Consider the following 17,929-nt stretch of genomic DNA (forward strand, 5'->3'; position numbering starts at 1 on the left):
GAGATAATGTTCTTCTGCTCTTATAGTAGTGAGATAATGTTCTTCTGGACTTATAGTAGTGATATAATATTCTTCTGGACTTATAGTAGTGAGATAATGTTCTTCTGCTCTTATAGTAGTGAGATAATGTTCTTCTGCTCTTATAGTAGTGAGATAATGTTCTTCTGTTCTTATAGTAGTGAGATAATGTTCTTCTGCTCTTATAGTAGTGAGATAATGTTCTTCTGCTCTTATAGTAGTGAGATAATATTCTTCTGCTCTTATAGTAGTGAGATAATGTTCTTCTGGACTTATAGTAGTGAGATAATGTTCTTCTGCTCTTATAGTAGTGAGATAATGTTCTTCTGCTCTTATAGTAGTGAGATAATGTTCTTCTGCTCTTATAGTAGTGAGATAATATTCTTCTGCTCTTATAGTAGTGAGATAATGTTCTTCTGGACTTATAGTAGTGAGATAATGTTCTTCTGCTCTTATAGTAGTGAGATAATGTTCTTCTGCTCTTATAGTAGTGATATAATATTCTTCTGGACTTATAGTAGTGAGATAATGTTCTTCTGGACTTATAGTAGTGAGATAATATTCTTCTGCTCTTATAGTAGTGAGATAATATTCTTCTGCTCTTATAGTAGTGAGATAATGTTCTTCTGCTCTTATAGTAGTGAGATAATGTTCTTCTGCTCTTATAGTAGTGAGATAATGTTCTTCTGCTCTTATAGTAGTGAGATAATGTTCTTCTGCTCTTATAGTAGTGAGATAATGTTCTTCTGTTCTTATAGTAGTGAGATAATATTCTTCTGCTCTTATAGTAGTGAGATAATGTTCTTCTGCTCTTATAGTAGTGAGATAATATTCTTCTGCTCTTATAGTAGTGAGATAATGTTCTTCTGCTCTTATAGTAGTGAGATAATATTCTTCTGCTCTTATAGTAGTGAGATAATATTCTTCTGCTCTTATAGTAGTGAGATAATATTCTTCTGGATTTATAGTAGTGAGATAATATTCTTCTGCTCTTATAGTAGTGAGATAATGTTCTTCTGCTCTTATAGTAGTGAGATAATGTTCTTCTGTTCTTATAGTAGTGAGATAATGTTCTTCTGCTCTTATAGTAGTGAGATAATGTTCTTCTGCTCTTATAGTAGTGAGATAATGTTCTTCTGGACTTATAGTAGTGAGATATGATATGGACCATGGGAACGCGAATGGAAATATGAAAGATGAGTCCGAGATGAATGTTTAATTTTGGATCATTTCAGTTCAAGCACACGGAACTTTAAAGTTTTAAAAGTGAAATACAAACATTCAGGAGTCTATAAAAGTATTTTATATTGGGCTGAGCAAAATAATAGGTCTGTTTGCTGTAACCCGACCGACCCGGTATAAAACTAGCCGACTGAAAGAAAAAAAAATCTGCTTTTTGTCAAAAAAACACCAAATTATTTTCTTTTTCAAATATTTCGCCGACTCACCGACCGGTCTTTCCTAAAGCGCCGTATAGAATACTTTTTCAGCGCCGGTGAACCTATCTTTCATCCCAAGGGACAATTAACATATTGCACAATGCATCTGCTTCTGTATAAAACAAACCATTACCTTTTACTTGTTAGTTTGCCTCTGTCAGCGCCACCGCTCATATCATTCTATGTCATGGTGTGGCTTCATTTAAATTTTACTTGCGCATTGCATTCTGGGAGGGAAACACGCCCGGCAGCGTCATCACAACAAACATGGCGGCGCCCGTGTCCCCGCATGTTCCTCCCGCTCGCCTTCGCTACTAAAATAAAGGATAACGACGATAACGGTCGATTGAAATATCTTAAAATCTGGAGATTTAGTCTACCGATCGGGCTGATCGAGACGTTTTCCGTCATTGACTGTTGAAGCCTGACCCCTGGACTGTTGAAGCCTGACCCCTGGACTGTTGAAGCCTGACCCCTGGACTGTTGAAGCCTGACCCCTGGACTGTTGAAGCCCGACCCCTGGACTGTTGAAGCCTGACCCCTGGACTGTTGAAGCCTGACCCCTGGACTGTTGAAGCCTGACCCCTGGACTGTTGAAGCCCGACCCCTGGACTGTTGAAGCCTGCCCCCTGGACTGTTGAAGCCTGACCCCTGGACTGTTGAAGCCTGACCTCTGGACTGTTGAAGCCTGACCCCTGGACTGTTGAAGCCTGACCCCTGGACTGTGGAAGCCTGACCCCTGGACTGTTGAAACCTGACCCCTGGACTGTTGAAGCCTGACACTTGGACTGTTGAAGCCTGACCCCTGGACTGTTAAAGCCTGACCTCTGGACTGTGGAAGCCTGACCCCTGGACTGTTGAAGCCTGACCCCTGGACTGTTGAAGCCTGACCCCTGGACTGTTGAAGCCCGACCCCTGGACTGTTGAAGCCTGACCCCTGGACTGTTGAAGCCTGACCCCTGGACTGTTGAAGCCCGACCCCTGGACTGTGGAAGCCTGACCCCTGGACTGTTGAAGCCTGACCCCTGGACTGTGGAAGCCTGACCCCTGGACTGTTGAAACCTGACCCCTGGACTGTTGAAGCCTGACCCCTGGTGGTCACTCCGAGTCAAAAAATTTGCAAAATTTTGATATTTTTTTTGTCTTCAAAGTAAAAAATATAAGAATTTACCTACCGACGACCCACTTGAAAAATGTTGGGTCGGGTTACAGCAAACAGACTGTTTTAACAGACGAGCAGGTGATGGACACTGGCTTTGACGTGTACATGAAGGATTTATTATATTCGCCCGTAGGCTTTTATTGGACAGGACAGCTGAATGTGAAATGGGGATGAGAGAGAAGGGAGGACATGCAGCAAATTGTCGGAGCTCGAAACGCTGCGGCCGGCTGCACACAGAGCCTGGCATATGTGCTGCATCGTGAACCGCTCCACCACTGAGCAGCACTTCATGTACTTTACATAGTGGTATTTAATGTACTCTCATCACAGTTTAATGTCTGAATAACAAGTATGAAGAACGTGTGTATTAAGTACTACAAAGACCAGAACCAGAATGTTCAACGTCGTCACAGGCGTTTGGCTCCAAATGAACATGAACTCGCAATCTTTTATATTTTTCTACTAATCCTATTTGAATTGTATATAATGTATTGTATATCATGTATAATGTATGTTTTGTTTATTGCTGGCATTCTACACCTTGCCTGGGACTACAGTTGGAAACTAGCTAAACTACAGCTAATACTGGCACATTTACAGAAATGTTGATGAATGTGCACTGTCCTAGTTCAAATAAACTCATAATTATAATATTAATACATCAACAAAAACAGCAGAAACTCGGATTTTCTCTGAACCTCTTGATGAATTAAAGACGCATCAGGGGAAAGAGACTGTTTCACACTAAATAATATTATAAGGTGTACCAATAAACCACTTGATGGGCGTATCACAGGTGCAGAGTGCTTCCTGGAGGAGGGGCTGAAACAGAGATGACTCATCCTGGTGAGTTGGCCCCGTCCGTCTGCTCATCCGAGGGGAAGGAGAGAGACTGTTCTCTAGCTAAAGACTGCAAGAATCAATACAAAAGAAACACACATGTACGAGGCACCTATAGCACTGTAAGAAGGTTAAAAGCTCTGGATTTTTCATGACCCTTTCAAAGCAGCTTCGTTCCAAAGCAGGAGGAGCAGGTCAAATACCGATGGAAAACCGTTGGACCAGAGCGAGTCTTTGGCCATCATCGCGCTGCGGCCCCCGTGATGTTTCCACAACACGCCTTTCAGCTCACGCGCCATCGCCCGAGCACTTTTGTGTTCGCCGCGTTGGTCGGGGCGTCCGCGGGGCAGAGATGATAATGAGAGTGAACCCGAAAACCAATCCGAGTCACAAAACCGGGGCCCGGGACGGCGGAGTCATGACCCCACGCCGCGGGGGTCAGACCAATGTGATACACGTTCATAATCTCATTAATAAAGCCGCGGGATGCACTTTACATCAAAGGTAAAGCAGGTTCACGGTGTTTTCTAGATCTGATTCAGTTTTAGAGAGGCTTTTATTACTTTAAAAATAGATTTAATTTAATTTACATATGACACACATAAGATTAATTACAATAATGATAGTTCTACTTTGATTATTTGAGTTTTGTTATCATTAATGTAGCTTTTATTGATGAACATAAATTCAAAATAAGCTACAGGGTCCACATTATTTCCCTTGTGGATCTTTAAAGTCAAAAACTAAAATGCGTTTAAGCATTATTTAGTTGCCAGGGCGATTACATTTATTGAGAAACAACAAGATAAAACACTCCCATGATTAGTTACCAGCAAAAGTACACAACATCTAACAATAAGATACACAAAACATGAGGTGTCAAAGTTCAGTCATGTTTTCTGAAGATTTAATATGTCAAGTTTCCACGAGGTTCAGCGTTTAAGCACGAAACAGAGGACACACGTAACTATGGCAACATCATATCCCACCGAAACCAGATCTAAAATGTAAAAATAGTAGTAGTAAGTGTGTGCGCCGCTCCGCAGACGTCAAACAGACTCTCTTAACGCCGCACTCGTCAGCTCAACGTGGCTGTTAACAGTTCAGATCGCTCTCCATTCTGGCTCCGCTGCTGCTCCGAGGACACGGCTGCTAGGATACCAACGCCACATCACGTCAGGGGGAGGAGGGAGGAGGAGGAGGAGGAGGAGGAAGAGGAGGAGGGGATTACATAAACCACAGAAGAGTCCCACCGTGATGAAGCAGACTCTCAGATGATGAGCGAAAAGGAAGGTGAAGACGGTGGAGATGGAGGGCAGAGGCCACAGGAAAGTCGCCCTTTTTAATAAGAAATAAGCAACTAAAAAGTCCACAAAAATGTTCAAACTCATCAAAGACGACGGCGAGCTTTAAGGCGGCTTTTTATTTCAAGCGGACGGACCCGGAGCGTCGGGGAAAACGCTTTAAAATCAGGTTTCCAAGTTCAACCCCCAAAATAACCAAAGGAATTCCCGACTCGTAAAGATAAAACGTTGGCGTGTTTTATTTTATTTCGAGGATAGAGATAAGATAAGGCTTTATTTGTCCCACAATGAGGACATTCCAGTGTTGCAAAACAAAGTAGGCACAGAAGTGAACAAAAAAAAAACCAGATAACTTATATAAAAAACACTCTTTTATAGAAAAACTCTTAAAAAAAAACTCTTATACTATATAATAATAACAATAGTGACACTCTTATTTAAAGCTGTTATATGGACAGAGAATATGAAGATGAGTGACACATGTTCAGATAAAGTACAAAGAATATTTTACATTTACCACTGTATTTGAAGAGTGACCAAATAACTAGTGCGTATTAATGCCTCAAACATAATTAAAAAGCACAAGTTATTTGTTTCTAAGCACTTAAGATGATTAGAAGCATTTGTAGATGGCTTATAATAATAACTTGTTCATGTCAATAAGGCATGAACAAAATCATGTGTTAATAAAGCATCGACACAACGTTTTTATGAGCATTAATAAGCTGCTTATTAAAACATTTTCAATAATAGTCAAGTCAATTAAGCCTTAGTACTTAGAAACAAATAAGTGCTATAAACACCTTATATTTAGTTTACTAAGGAACATTATTTAAAGCATAACCCACCACAAAAAGAAATATAAAATAAACAAAATAAAATGAATAAAATGAAATAAAAAAAATAAATAAGTAAATAAATTCAATAAATAATCTAGATGAATTACTTTGGTATATTCATCTTAGTTCCAACATTAGTTAAGGTGTGTTTGCGTGATGGATTATTTTACTTGTTTAAAAGGTGTTTCCCACTAGTTTCCTTAGATTTCGTCTTATTCAAGTATTTGGATGGTAAATTAGTTTTCTAATTTCCATGTAAATTATATTGTAAGCATCAGAAAGGTCTTTAAAACCAGAGAAATATTCCACGTCATATAAGAAATTAAATCTAACCTGGTCAAAACGACTCAAATTAAGATCAATATTCTGAGTAGAAAGAAGATAGAAACCATAAAACACATCAAAACATTTAAACGCAAAAGACAAATTCTACTTCTCACATGTGTGGCTGTTAAAGTGTTCACTGTGCGATAAATCAAACACCTGCGAATCACCAAGTGCACGTTTTTTTATTGTCAAACTGCGAAACATTCCAGGACAATAATAACAAATCCACCGAGTAAGGGCGGAGGAAGAGGTCACATGGTCGCACACGTCCAATCAGGTCGCAGCGGTGAAAGACGTGTAAAAATAACCACAACTTTTATGAAGAATGAATGTACAAACTAAATATATTACTTTGGTATCAAACACGGAAATGCTAAAGTTCTGACTCACATGAGGTGACGCAGGGAATGAGGAGGAGAAATACAAGTTACAGACAATATACATGAATAAAGATGGGCATAACGGCTGATATTAAGCTTTATAGAGAGCCAATTTATTTAAAAACACCAATATTTGACTTACCAATATTTATGCGTTTATTTTTCCCAATTTCTCCTACAAATATTGAACATTACTTTGCTCTCAAGCATTTAAAATACATAAAACTACGAACAAACTGTTGCAAAACCCACAGCTGCAGCAGAAACAGGGACTTTATCGCAATTAAAAGACAAATAAAGATACAGACATTTCACTTTGGTATCGAGCATGTGATTAAAAAGATACAGTACATTTCAAATTGCATAAAATACTCTCAAATTAATTTAAGAAACCTTTTCCATCACATTCCAATCTAATGTTCATGGTATTTATCCAGCACACACTCGACATACAGCATTCTGTGAAAGAGCTTTGTATAAAATATAAATCTATTCTGTCCTCTACTGATGCTAAAAGGAATTTATATGTTAATAAATACATGTTTTTAAAATTTAAAAACTTTATACAGTGTACCAGCCTTCATTTTCCCTTTGAATTCCCATCATTACGTTGCATTTGTTGGAGTAATCTTGTTTTGTCCCACATTTGAGGCAGGAATGTAGAATAATGATCTACATACTGTACTGTATATTATAGTTTAAAGCTGGGAAAGAGTGTATTTAAATATATCCAACAAACTCAGTCCTGGATCTCGTAAAACCTTTGGCACAGTCGTCATATTTGCATGAAACAGATTCAAAGCCAAAGCTCAGTCATTAAGTGTAGTACTTATAGCTCGTACTTCCAACTGATATAATACATGATTATACATAGAATATACTCTATGGGGAGGAAACTAAAAGATTTACTAGACTAAAGTCAGGTGCCCCAGCTTTAATCCTAAATACCTCAGCAAAGGACAATACTGCGTGTCTTTAAAAACAGTTACAACCTGAATGTGATGTGCAAGAACTCACTAAATATATATAAATATCTATAGACTCTGTATATATATATATATATGTAATATACTCAAAGTGCTGATTAAAACAATTACTTGAAAAAGGAAACACTCGAGTAGGGTTGAAAAGTGGACAGTCAGGTATTTACACCAATCCTGGTTTGGTCCTGTTCTAGTCCCGTCTAGACCTGTCCTAGACCTGTCCTAGACCTGTTCTAGTCCTGTCCTAGTCCTGTCCTAGACCTGACCTAGACCTGTTCTTGTCCTGTTCTAGTCCTGTCCTAGTCCTGTCCTAGACCTGACCTAGACCTGTTCTTGTCCTGTTCTAGTCCTGTCCTAGTCCTGTCCTAGACCTGACCTAGACATGGCCTAGATCTGTTCTTGTCCCGTTCTAGACCAGTTCTGTTCTAGTCATGTCCTAGTCCTGTCCTAGACCAGTCCTAGACCTGTCCTAGACCTGTCCTAGTCCTGTCCTAGACCTGTCCTAGACCTGTTCTAGTCCTGTCCTAGTCCTGTCCTAGACCTGACCTAGACCTGTTCTTGTCCTGTTCTAGTCCTGTCCTAGTCCTGTCCTAGACCTGACCTAGACATGGCCTAGATCTGTTCTTGTCCCATTCTAGACCAGTTCTGTTCTAGTCATGTCCTAGTCCTGTCCTAGACCAGTCCTAGACCTGTCCTAGACCTGTCCTAGTCCTGTCCTAGACCTGTCCTAGTCCCGTTCTAGACCTGTTCTAGTCCTGTCCTAGACCTGTTCTAGTCCTGTCCTAGTCCTGTCCTACTCCTGTCCTAGACCTGTTCTTGTCCCGTTCTAGACCTGTTCTAGTCCTGTCCTAGACCTGTCCTAGACCTGTTCTTGTCCCGTTCTAGACCTTTTCTAGTCCTGTTCTAGTCCTGTCCTAGTCCTGTCCTAGACCTGTCCTAGACCTGTCCTAGTCCGGTCCTAGACCTGACCTAGACCTGACCTAGACCTGTTCTTGTCCCGTTCTAGACTAGTTCTGTTCTAGTCATGTTCTAGTCCTGTCCTAGACCAGTCCTAGACCTGTCCTAGTCCTGTCCTAGTCCTGTCCTAGACCTGTTCTAGTTTCGTTCTAGTCCTGTTCTAGCCCCGTTTAGCCCAGACCAGGTTTAGTCGTAGTTCGGTCAAGATTTCGATGTTTTCAAGAGCAAACGTGAGTAGAATCCTCTGATTACGTGCGACTCCATCTTGGGTGAGGTTAGCACGTTGCTCCTCACAGTTCCCGGGAGATGATGGTGAAGGGGCGGATGGGGCTGGAGGCTTCGAGCTCCAGGGCGGTGAAGAAGCAGTCGGGGGCCTGGCTGCTGTCGAGGGCCTGAAGGGCCTCGCCCAGACCGCCCCACGCCTCATGGGACGTGCTGTGGGCCTGCACCGCGTCGCGCAGGACCTTCTCCCCCAAATGCACACTCCCTGTTCTCACCAGCAGGCGGCCCTACGGCCACACAAGGAAGACATACGTACGTTTTTAAGATAAAACCAGGAAGTAAAGAGGTTAACAGTGCAACGGCCAGGGAAAATAGAGACGCACTGAAAATATTTACCTCCAATACAGTTGTTCAGTCGATTACCGTATTCTCCGCACTATAAGGCACATTAAGCTAAACAAAATGTGTACCACACAAAATCGCTTCGAGGTCAGTAAGAACAACCAGAATGAATCCATATATAAGGCGCACTTTGAGTCGTTCTTTGAGAAAATTAAAGGCTTTTAAGTGCGCCTTATAGTGCAGAAAATAGGGTAATCAAGAAAAATATACGTACGTTTTTAAGATAAGGCAGGTAAATAAACCAGGAAGTAAAGAGTTTAACAGTGTGAGGGAAAATAGAGACGCACTGAAAAGATTTACCTCACCCAGATATACCTCACCACCAAATCCACCCAAAACCCTCCCCTCAGCCACATCGAAACCTGCATCTCTACAATAAAATCATGGCTCACTCTCAACTTCCTCAAACTGAACAGTGACAAAACAGAGCTCCTCCTCATTGGCACCAAATCCACTCTCAATAAAACTGGTCCCTTTTCACTCAGCATCGACACCTCGACCATCACCCCCTCTACCCTGGTACGCAATCTCGGTGTCATCATGGACCCCACCCTCTCCTTCACTCCCCATGTCAGCCACATCGTCAAGACCTCATACTTCCACCTCCGCCGCATCGCCAAAATCCGACACTGCCTCACCCTCCCCGCTGCTGAATCCCTCATCCACGCCTTCATCTCCTCCCGCCTTGACTACTGCAACTCCCTCCTCACTGGCATCTCCTCCCATTCCCTCCACAGACTCCAAATGGTCCAAAACTCCGCTGCCCGCCTCCTCACCCACACCCGGTCCCGTGAACACATCACTCCCGTTCTCCGCTCTCTCCATTGGCTCCCCATCAAGCAGCGCATAAACTTTAAAATACTCCTCCTCACCTTCAAAGCTCTTCACCACCTTGCCCCCCCCTACCTGTCTGACCTCCTCATCCCCCATCGCCCCTCCCGAGCTCTATTACCCTTTTTTCCCCATGACATTTTGTTTTAAAATTGTCTGTTTTTGTTATAAGACAGAATATTGAGCAGGTGTCAATATTCTGGTGAGATCAAATACCTGGGGCTTATACTCGAGTCACAACTCAAATGTGAAAGTCGTATTAAACATGTTTTACAGAGTTTCCAAACACATTCAGACTGATCAAGGACGATCTGCAGTTTCACGCTGAACTCTATGATCTTTTAACACTTAAGTTCCTGCTGCAGCTCCTGGTCACAGGCCACTCCCACTTCTGTCCAGCCTCGTCCAATGAGTTATATAAGAACCATACAAGCTCTGGATAAGAAACCAATCAGGTCACACCACTTATTAGTCTGAATCAGGCTTTTAGATTTGAAAACACTGGTACGGGGGCCGACTGGGCGAAAAAACGAGTCGCTTCTTCGGCATTCTCCGGACCAGCTTGGCAGCCAATCAGAGCCAAGCACACAAATTCCGTCGACCAATGAGCGCGCAGCATGCACATTTTCACTTGTAAACAGTAAACTGTAATGTCGGACTATTGTCAAACGCTTCCCGGCCTGATTTAATAATAATATTTCCTTTTTATCTAAGATTTATTAATAAAATGGCCGTCCCTGCACTCGAAAATGCCCGTCCACATTTTAAAATACCCCGTCCACAATACGGGAAGACGGGTCTCTATCTAAAAGCCTGATCTGAATCATTTAAACGTGTTAACTTTTGAAAATGACATAACATTTGCACAGTTGAAACTTGTGTACAAATGCTCGCACCAGCAGGTTCTTTGTGGCTTGATGGTTCCTCTCAGAGCAGAGGGGTTGATGGTTCCTCTCAGAGCAGAGGGGTTGATGGTTCCTCTCAGAGCAGAGGGGTTGATGGTTCCTCTCAGAGCAGATTAAATATACTCAATATTCTAATTTACACTACACCAACTTTGACATTATTAGTTATGTGTAAACACTTAAAGAAAGAGCCGTATACAAAACAATACAATGTGTAGTGTTGTTGGATTCAGTCAGCCCCTCTTGAGTTTGTCTCCCTCCCTCTCCCTCATCGCCCTCCCCCGCCCCTCCCTCGCCCTCCCCCGCCCCTCCCTCTCCCTCATCGCCCTCCCCCGCCCCTCCCTCGCCCTCCCCCGCCCCTCCCTCGCTCCTCCATCGCCCCTCCATCGCCCTCCCCCGCTCCTCCCCTGCTCCGGGTCACGCACACTCGCTGCTCACTAACGCTGCAGTAATTGGGCTGAAATCCACTGTGTCGTCTGATGCAACCCACCACAACACCGGGCGCTCCCCCTCCACTTCTCATCCATCCCTTCTATTTCTGCAGAGGAAGTGAAGCCTCTCGGGCACGAGCTAGAATCTGTCGGGACGTATGGGACGGGGCGAGGACAGAAGGGGGTCTAAGGAAGAGGCACCGGGGCCCCTCCTGGTGCCGTCTCGAGACATTTCTCCACAATTATAGCATCTTTAGACACTAAACCAGACACTATAGAATAAGTGTGAGCGCAGGGCAAGGCACGATTCAAGATCTGATCGTTTGTGGACTGCAGTCGTTTTTGTTGCAGTAAAAGCTCTTTGGAGTTCAGACTTATGACTAAGGAATAAACTGGTTCATTGAGTGTGTTAAAGTGGCTGTTGGGGATGTAATCATATGCAAATCTCACGGTATAATATTATTGCGAGGTTTTGCTTACGATAAGAAGCACAACAGCCATATTATCCTGTCAGAAATACTATTTTTGACGCAAACTCATGCCGTTTAATACCGAGCGGTGACAACGACAATATCGTGGCAATTTTGTTTCCGCGATGTCGCCAATATCGTTACCTCCCCAGTGGCTGTACATGATTTTTGTCTATGTAGTTGATCAAATTTTGTTTAGCCCGAGTATAGATGTATTGCAAAGCACGTCCAGCATCCAAAATGAGTTCTTATTTGATCATTATAAAAGGTTTTAATGTCCGAGGACCAGGAAGTGCCCTGTTAGCATGCTAGCTGTGGTAGCTTTACCGTGACATCAAACACCGCTCTGGGCTCTCAAAAGTGACAATAAACTCATCACAGTGAAACAGTAACATGACAGGAATGAGTTAGGGAGTTGAGGAATAGGTTTGGACAGCAGAAAACCGTTAACATGAACTTCAGTTTAGTTTTTTTTAGGTTTAGTGCCTTTAAATAGCACTTGACTTCAAATTAAAACTCATTAAAAGTGTGCACTGCCTTTGAAAACCTTAACATTAAAATCATATTCATTTTAGTCAGGACTCTGAAAGGCCTCGATGACCCTGGGATTTGAACCAGAGACCTTCTTGCTGTGGGGCGAATGTGCCAGCTTCCCTCAAACAAGAGTATGGATGTTTTGCCTTCCCTTTTCCACAGAGACTCGGCGACGGCGGCCTCGGTGTTACGGAGAATTTAAGCGCATTTGTTGGAAGTGTTTGATAACATGAGTTTAATTTAACGGCGCCATCTGTCCCCAGCTTCACCTCAGACGATCGCCTTCGCTTGGCAAACGAACCGACTCGGGCTTTTTGCGTGCCATTTCTCAAAAGCGAACAGATGAAACGAAGCCGTGTGTGGGAAGCCGTCTTTATTGGACTCAACTTTTGGGACGGCACCTGGGATTTACCTCGTTATATTATTTTCATTTGCTAGACCGAGAATATTTACTCTTACGTGTCTTACACTCTTACACTATAAATGTAGTTCACCGGGCAGCGCCATCCGGAGCGTCTTACGCATGTTTAAGTCGCTTTAATGAATGTAGTCCTTTGCATTTGACCCATACTGCAGGGACCCAGCTACAGCTCTTGTGCTAGAATCATGACCAGTGGACAATAATAACACTTTGTTTGACGTAAGCCTAAAGACGATACTGAGACAACATCACAATCCATCAGAAACGAGCTCAAACGCAGCTGTAAATGTCGTGTTTGAGGTTCAAGTATTGCACAAAACATGAAAAGACGGTGACGTTAAACAGAAAAGTGCAGAGATAGGACAATTTTGCATGTCCCCAAATGGTCTCATCGCTCATCAATGGGAGGCATGAGTACCTTCAGCAGTAACCTCGCTCCTGATTGGTTCTGTGGTTGCCATGAAATGCGCACTCGGATTTCCAAATGTGGAATAACTGGCTGGATCCAAACGGTTTGACTTCCGAACATCCAGTTGTATTCAGCTAAATCCAGAAGCGGTTCCACGTAATAAATACCTCTTCTGGTTGTATTATTTAACACAGAGCGGTCGACATCCAGAAAAATAAGACTAAAAAAGCCGTTTTCCAGGGAATCGGTGTTGACTTGTTGGTCACATGAACATTGAACATTTTACACAAATCAATCTACTTTAGAGACGTTTCCCTCGTTCTCCGTTTAAAAGAATGGCGTTCCTGCTCAACCGGCAGCGCCATGACAACATAAGTGCTGATCCGTGGCAAAAAGAGGACTAAGTGGGCGGGGTTTAATAAGGTCAATACAGTCGTTGGGTTGAATGAAGAAACCATAGCACTCAAACCCTCTTAACCGCACGCTGTGGCTCGGTGGTGAAGGAAACGCGCTGATCGAATCGTTCAATAGTCCTTTTGAGGCACAGTCGCTGTAGTTTAACGTCGTAAAAGCCGAGCACTGTATCTGACGTCACAAATCTAATCCAAATTGTGCCTTTCTGGAAATACACCGCGCGCCGCCCTGCTGTTTACATTCCCACTGAACGTCAGGTTGTGAAGCTGGAAACTCAGAAGAACGTGCTATAGACGAGGAAATAAAAGCTTGAGATCAGCTTGAAATTGTTTTTTTTTAATGTTTTAAATGTGACTCAGATCATGCAGCCGGCCTCGCCTTTTCGTAACAGTATTTCACAGGAACAAGTCACAAATGTTCATGTCCTACATCATATTTAGGTTACAAGCCGGTGTATTTGGGATTAAGTGACAGACTGCAGGATATAACAATGTTCTGGTTGGTATGTGTGCTGTATCGAGCCCATACAGACATCTGCGACCCAATGACCCGCCGCTGACCCGGGACCTACACCTGAACTCTTAATCTAATCACTCTGGTTTACTCACTGCTCGTCCGCATTCGAGCTTTGAGTGTTCGATGCGTCTGTTGACCCGGAGTTAAAGGTCTGTGAGCGGGGCGTTTGGTCTTATGGATCACCATCGAGCTCCAGAACATTGACACAGAAATGAAAAGGGCAAAAAGCAAAGGTTTCAGCCTATTTGAGTGACATTAAAGCACATTTTAATGACTTAACTTTGGCATTGCACCTGATTTACTGTCTTAAATTAAGTGTAAAACAGAACTAGCTCATTTTAAACGTTTTGTAGACGCCCAAATGTATTTCTCACGCTCCTACAGCTCGTCAAGCATCAGAAATAATCACCTAAGCTAACAACAGCAACATGCTAACGACTCACGTCCTCGTTCTGGGTGGATGAAACGCTCTATAATTTGATGCGGATGGCACACGGCAGTCTCATTTTGACCCCAAGAAGCTTGTTTTGTGATATATCTTTACATATAAACCAACTACATGGATAAATATTGGGCACAGCTACTTTTTTAACAGGCAAGAAGTGAATTGTGATGGAAAATACACTGAATTTGACATTTATTAAGGCTTGGCGCTGGCACCGTTTGTGTACTTGACCATGATTGTACTCGAAATTCCTGTGGTGAACCTAAAAGTGACCGCAAAGCGACAAACATGGGAAGTATTCTGTCCTCTGCCCTCTCTCTGCTCTACATCCTCCCCCTCTCTCTTCCTTTTCTCTTCTTCCATCTCTCTCCACTTCCTCTGCCTCTTTATCTCATTTCATCGTTCTCTCCCACTTTTCGTTCCATTTATGTCCTTCTCCTCACCCTTTTTTCCTCCCATCTCTCTCTCTTTATCCCCCTCTCATTTGTACATTCCTCTCATTCTCCGTTCCCCGCGTCTCGTTCCCTCGCTCTCTTCCCATTCTCTCTCCTCTTCAGTTCCTTCTCTCTTAAGCAGTCTTTCCCTCTCCCTCCATTTTTCTATTTCCTCTCGACCTTTATCTCCCTCTCTCCTTTTCTCTCTCATTTCTCTCTTTTCATTTCTCACTCCCTCTCTTCTCTCCCCCTCTCACAGCTCAAACACTCTTCACCTCCCTTATATTTCCTCTCCCTCCTCTCGCTCTCTCCTCTTCTTTCTCTCTCTCGCCTTTTGGCATTCTTACATTTTTCTCTCTCCTCTCTTATGTGCTTTCTCTACCTCCATCACTCTTTTCCACCCTTGTTTATCTCTCCCTTCCTTCCTCAGCTCCCACTCCTTTTCCCTCTCTTAATGCCTGGACTCCTTTCACCCTCTCTCTGTCTTCTCCTTCCTTCCTTCTCTCTTTAAATTCCTCCCTTCCTCTACCGCTTCCTCTCTCCTTTCCTTCCTCCTTTCTATTTCCTCTCACACTCCCTCCCTCGTTCCCTCTCACTCTCTCTCTCTCTCTGCCTGGACTGACTGTAATATTTCTCCGGTTGCTAGGCGACCCCATAAAGCCGACAGAAGCAGCACACTGTTATAAATAATGTATTTGGCCTGATCTAATCAGCTGACAGCCAGTGCCCCCAAATCGTCCCGGAGCAGGGGGGAGGGTGACGGGGGGTGGGGGGGTGACGGGGGATGACGGGGGGGTGACAGGGGGAGGAGGGTGACGGGGGGAGGGTGATAATTGGGACGCAATTAATTCAATGAGCACAAGTTTCTGTCCTTGAGAGAGAGAGAGAGGCGTTTGTGATGTTCCACAGAAGACATGGGGCTGGTCCAGGAGAATACATCTATAGCTTTATATGAACAGGGGAGAGAGAGGGAGAGAGAGGGAGAGAGGGGGAGCAGAGAGAGAAGATTAAGAGGGAAAGAAAGAAAAAATATGGAGGGGGAAAGGGATTGAGAGAGGACAGAGAGTGATAGAAAGACAGGGAGAGAGAAGAGATAGAGAGGAGGAAATATAGAGCAAAAGGACAAGGGAAAAGAGTGGAACAGAGGAAACTGAATGAGAGAGAGAGAGATGGAGAGAGGGAGACGGAGATGGAGAGAGAGAGACGGAGAGAGAGAATATAGAGCAAAAAGACAAGGGTGGAACAGAGGAAACTGAATGAGAGAGAATGAGAATGAGAGAGAGAGAGAGAGAGAGACAGAGAGAGACGGAGAGAGAGTGGCTCTGAGCGACCGTTTCCTCGACTCAGATCGGCCTCTTTCAACTTCAAACGCCTCCGAGGACTTAGACATATTCACTCCGGAGAAAAGATCTGCAGCTGCTCAGGGAAAAGCGGGTGTTTCGAAGAGCAGGTCCTTTTCTCTACGTACTACGCTCCTCAAGCCGCTCTCCAACTACTACTACTACTACCACTACTACTACCACTACTACTACTACTACCACTACCACCACCACCACCACTACCACCACCACTATAACCCGTACTTGGTCGCCAGGCAATCCTCTGACAGTAAAATCATGTGGTTTAGACGACGGAGCGAGACATTACTCTTTTATGTTTGTACATCGCACAGGAAGTTAATGTTGAGAGCAATTTCTGTTGGTTTTTAACACCACAAATCAAAACTACTACAAATACTTGCACTACTGCCGCTAATACTACAAATACTGCTACGACAAACAGCATTGGACTGACTAAAAACATCCTAACACCTTTTCCATGTCCTCCATTCATGAAATTCACACCAAACAACAGTGTATTATGTAGTAAAAGAAGTTTATGTATTTTATAGCGTCCCGTCTCCACTGACTCAGTATATTGCATTTCCATTTCCACACATACACTCGATGCAGATACTGAGAGACACAAGGACGCAAAGTAAGTTAGATAATGTCATTTAAATGCAGGTTGAGGAGAACTTCCAGACCGTTATTGACACAAACGTTCAATCCCATTCATTTTAATAGGACATAACTGCGATAACTGTCAATATCTAACGTCCACCTCCATTTCTACATGACTTAAAGCGGGATTTGTGGCGCTCGGCGAAACTGTGGAACTTTTTCCGCTACATTTTTTACAATCTGTGCAGCCAAATGTTAGATTTAGCCATAAAAATGCTGTTACGTCGTCGTCGTTGGCATTTCTGGTTCATTTGGGGCAGATTACGACGTGAAGTACTACAGAAAACAGCGCTGCACGTGGGTTTTCCGACATCAGAGCCAACGTGTGGAACTGCGCCGAGCTTTAGAATGCTGCGAACACTGGAGGGGATTTACCGTATTTTCTGGACTATAAGTCGCACCAGAGTATAGGTCGCACCATCCAAAAAATGAATAATAGAGAAGAAAAAACATATTTAAATCGCACTGGAGTATGAAATGCAGTTGCAAATGTGAAAATAACAAATAATATCACATATAAGTCGCTTTCCAAAACTATGAAAAAAGGTGCGACTTATAGTCCGGAAAATACGGTATAACGTGGCTATTTCAGCAAGCGTCCATCTCGAGCGCTTTTCTAAAGGTGCATCAATATGTGGACACAGGAACGGAGCCTCTTCTGAGAAACCGTACGAAACGGCACATTTATCGGGCACCATAGAAATTCATAGAAAGAATCTTTTCAGAGGAACGGCTCGAGAATAATCAAGAAAGGCCCGGAGGCAGCGCGGGGAAATAGGCCACTGGAGCTGTGGAGCTGTGGGTAAAAATAAATGAGGAGGATTGAGCGATGGAGACGTGATCGCTGCGGAGAAGAGGTGCATTATGGGAGAAGATGTGAGGTCGGGAAACTCGCCGTCACCTTTAGGCACACTTAACAGAGCACAGACTTTTATGGTCACAAAGAACAGAATGCTGTGTGTACTGGGTGTGAATGGGAAATATATTCAAGAAAAGTGGGCTTTGCAGTTGTATTTTTAGGTAGAAATCCAGTTTAAACTTCTGAACACCATATTTTAAAGTAAATAAAAGGAAAACATGAGCAGCTAAGTGACTTTTATCATTAAACTTACAGGCAATATAACGTTAAAAAGATGTATATATTTTTTCAATTCAACCTTTGTCCCACTGAGATTATGATCTATTTTTCAAAGGAGTTCATTCATAACATCAACATATTCATCAACACACAATTGAAATAAAT

General features: G+C 43.1%; 1 protein-coding gene across 1 annotated transcript in view; it reads right to left on the reverse strand.

Annotated features, from left to right (window-relative positions):
* Window positions 1–8,481: 8,481 nt before the first annotated feature.
* The window catches only part of ttc7a (tetratricopeptide repeat domain 7A), a 119,431-nt gene continuing 109,983 nt past the window's right edge, over window positions 8,482–17,929 (reverse strand). The window contains exon 21 of the mRNA XM_072437599.1: window positions 8,482–8,758. Coding sequence (XP_072293700.1) covers window positions 8,540–8,758 — 219 coding nt within the window. The 3' untranslated portion in view covers window positions 8,482–8,539. The remainder of the gene's footprint in view (window positions 8,759–17,929) is intronic.

This window comes from Eucyclogobius newberryi, unplaced genomic scaffold (genome assembly GCF_026437365.1).
Source record: "Eucyclogobius newberryi isolate DKJ021-1_F unplaced genomic scaffold, fEucNew1.0.hap1 SCAF_8, whole genome shotgun sequence".
Taxonomy (NCBI): Eukaryota; Metazoa; Chordata; class Actinopteri; order Gobiiformes; family Gobiidae; genus Eucyclogobius; species Eucyclogobius newberryi.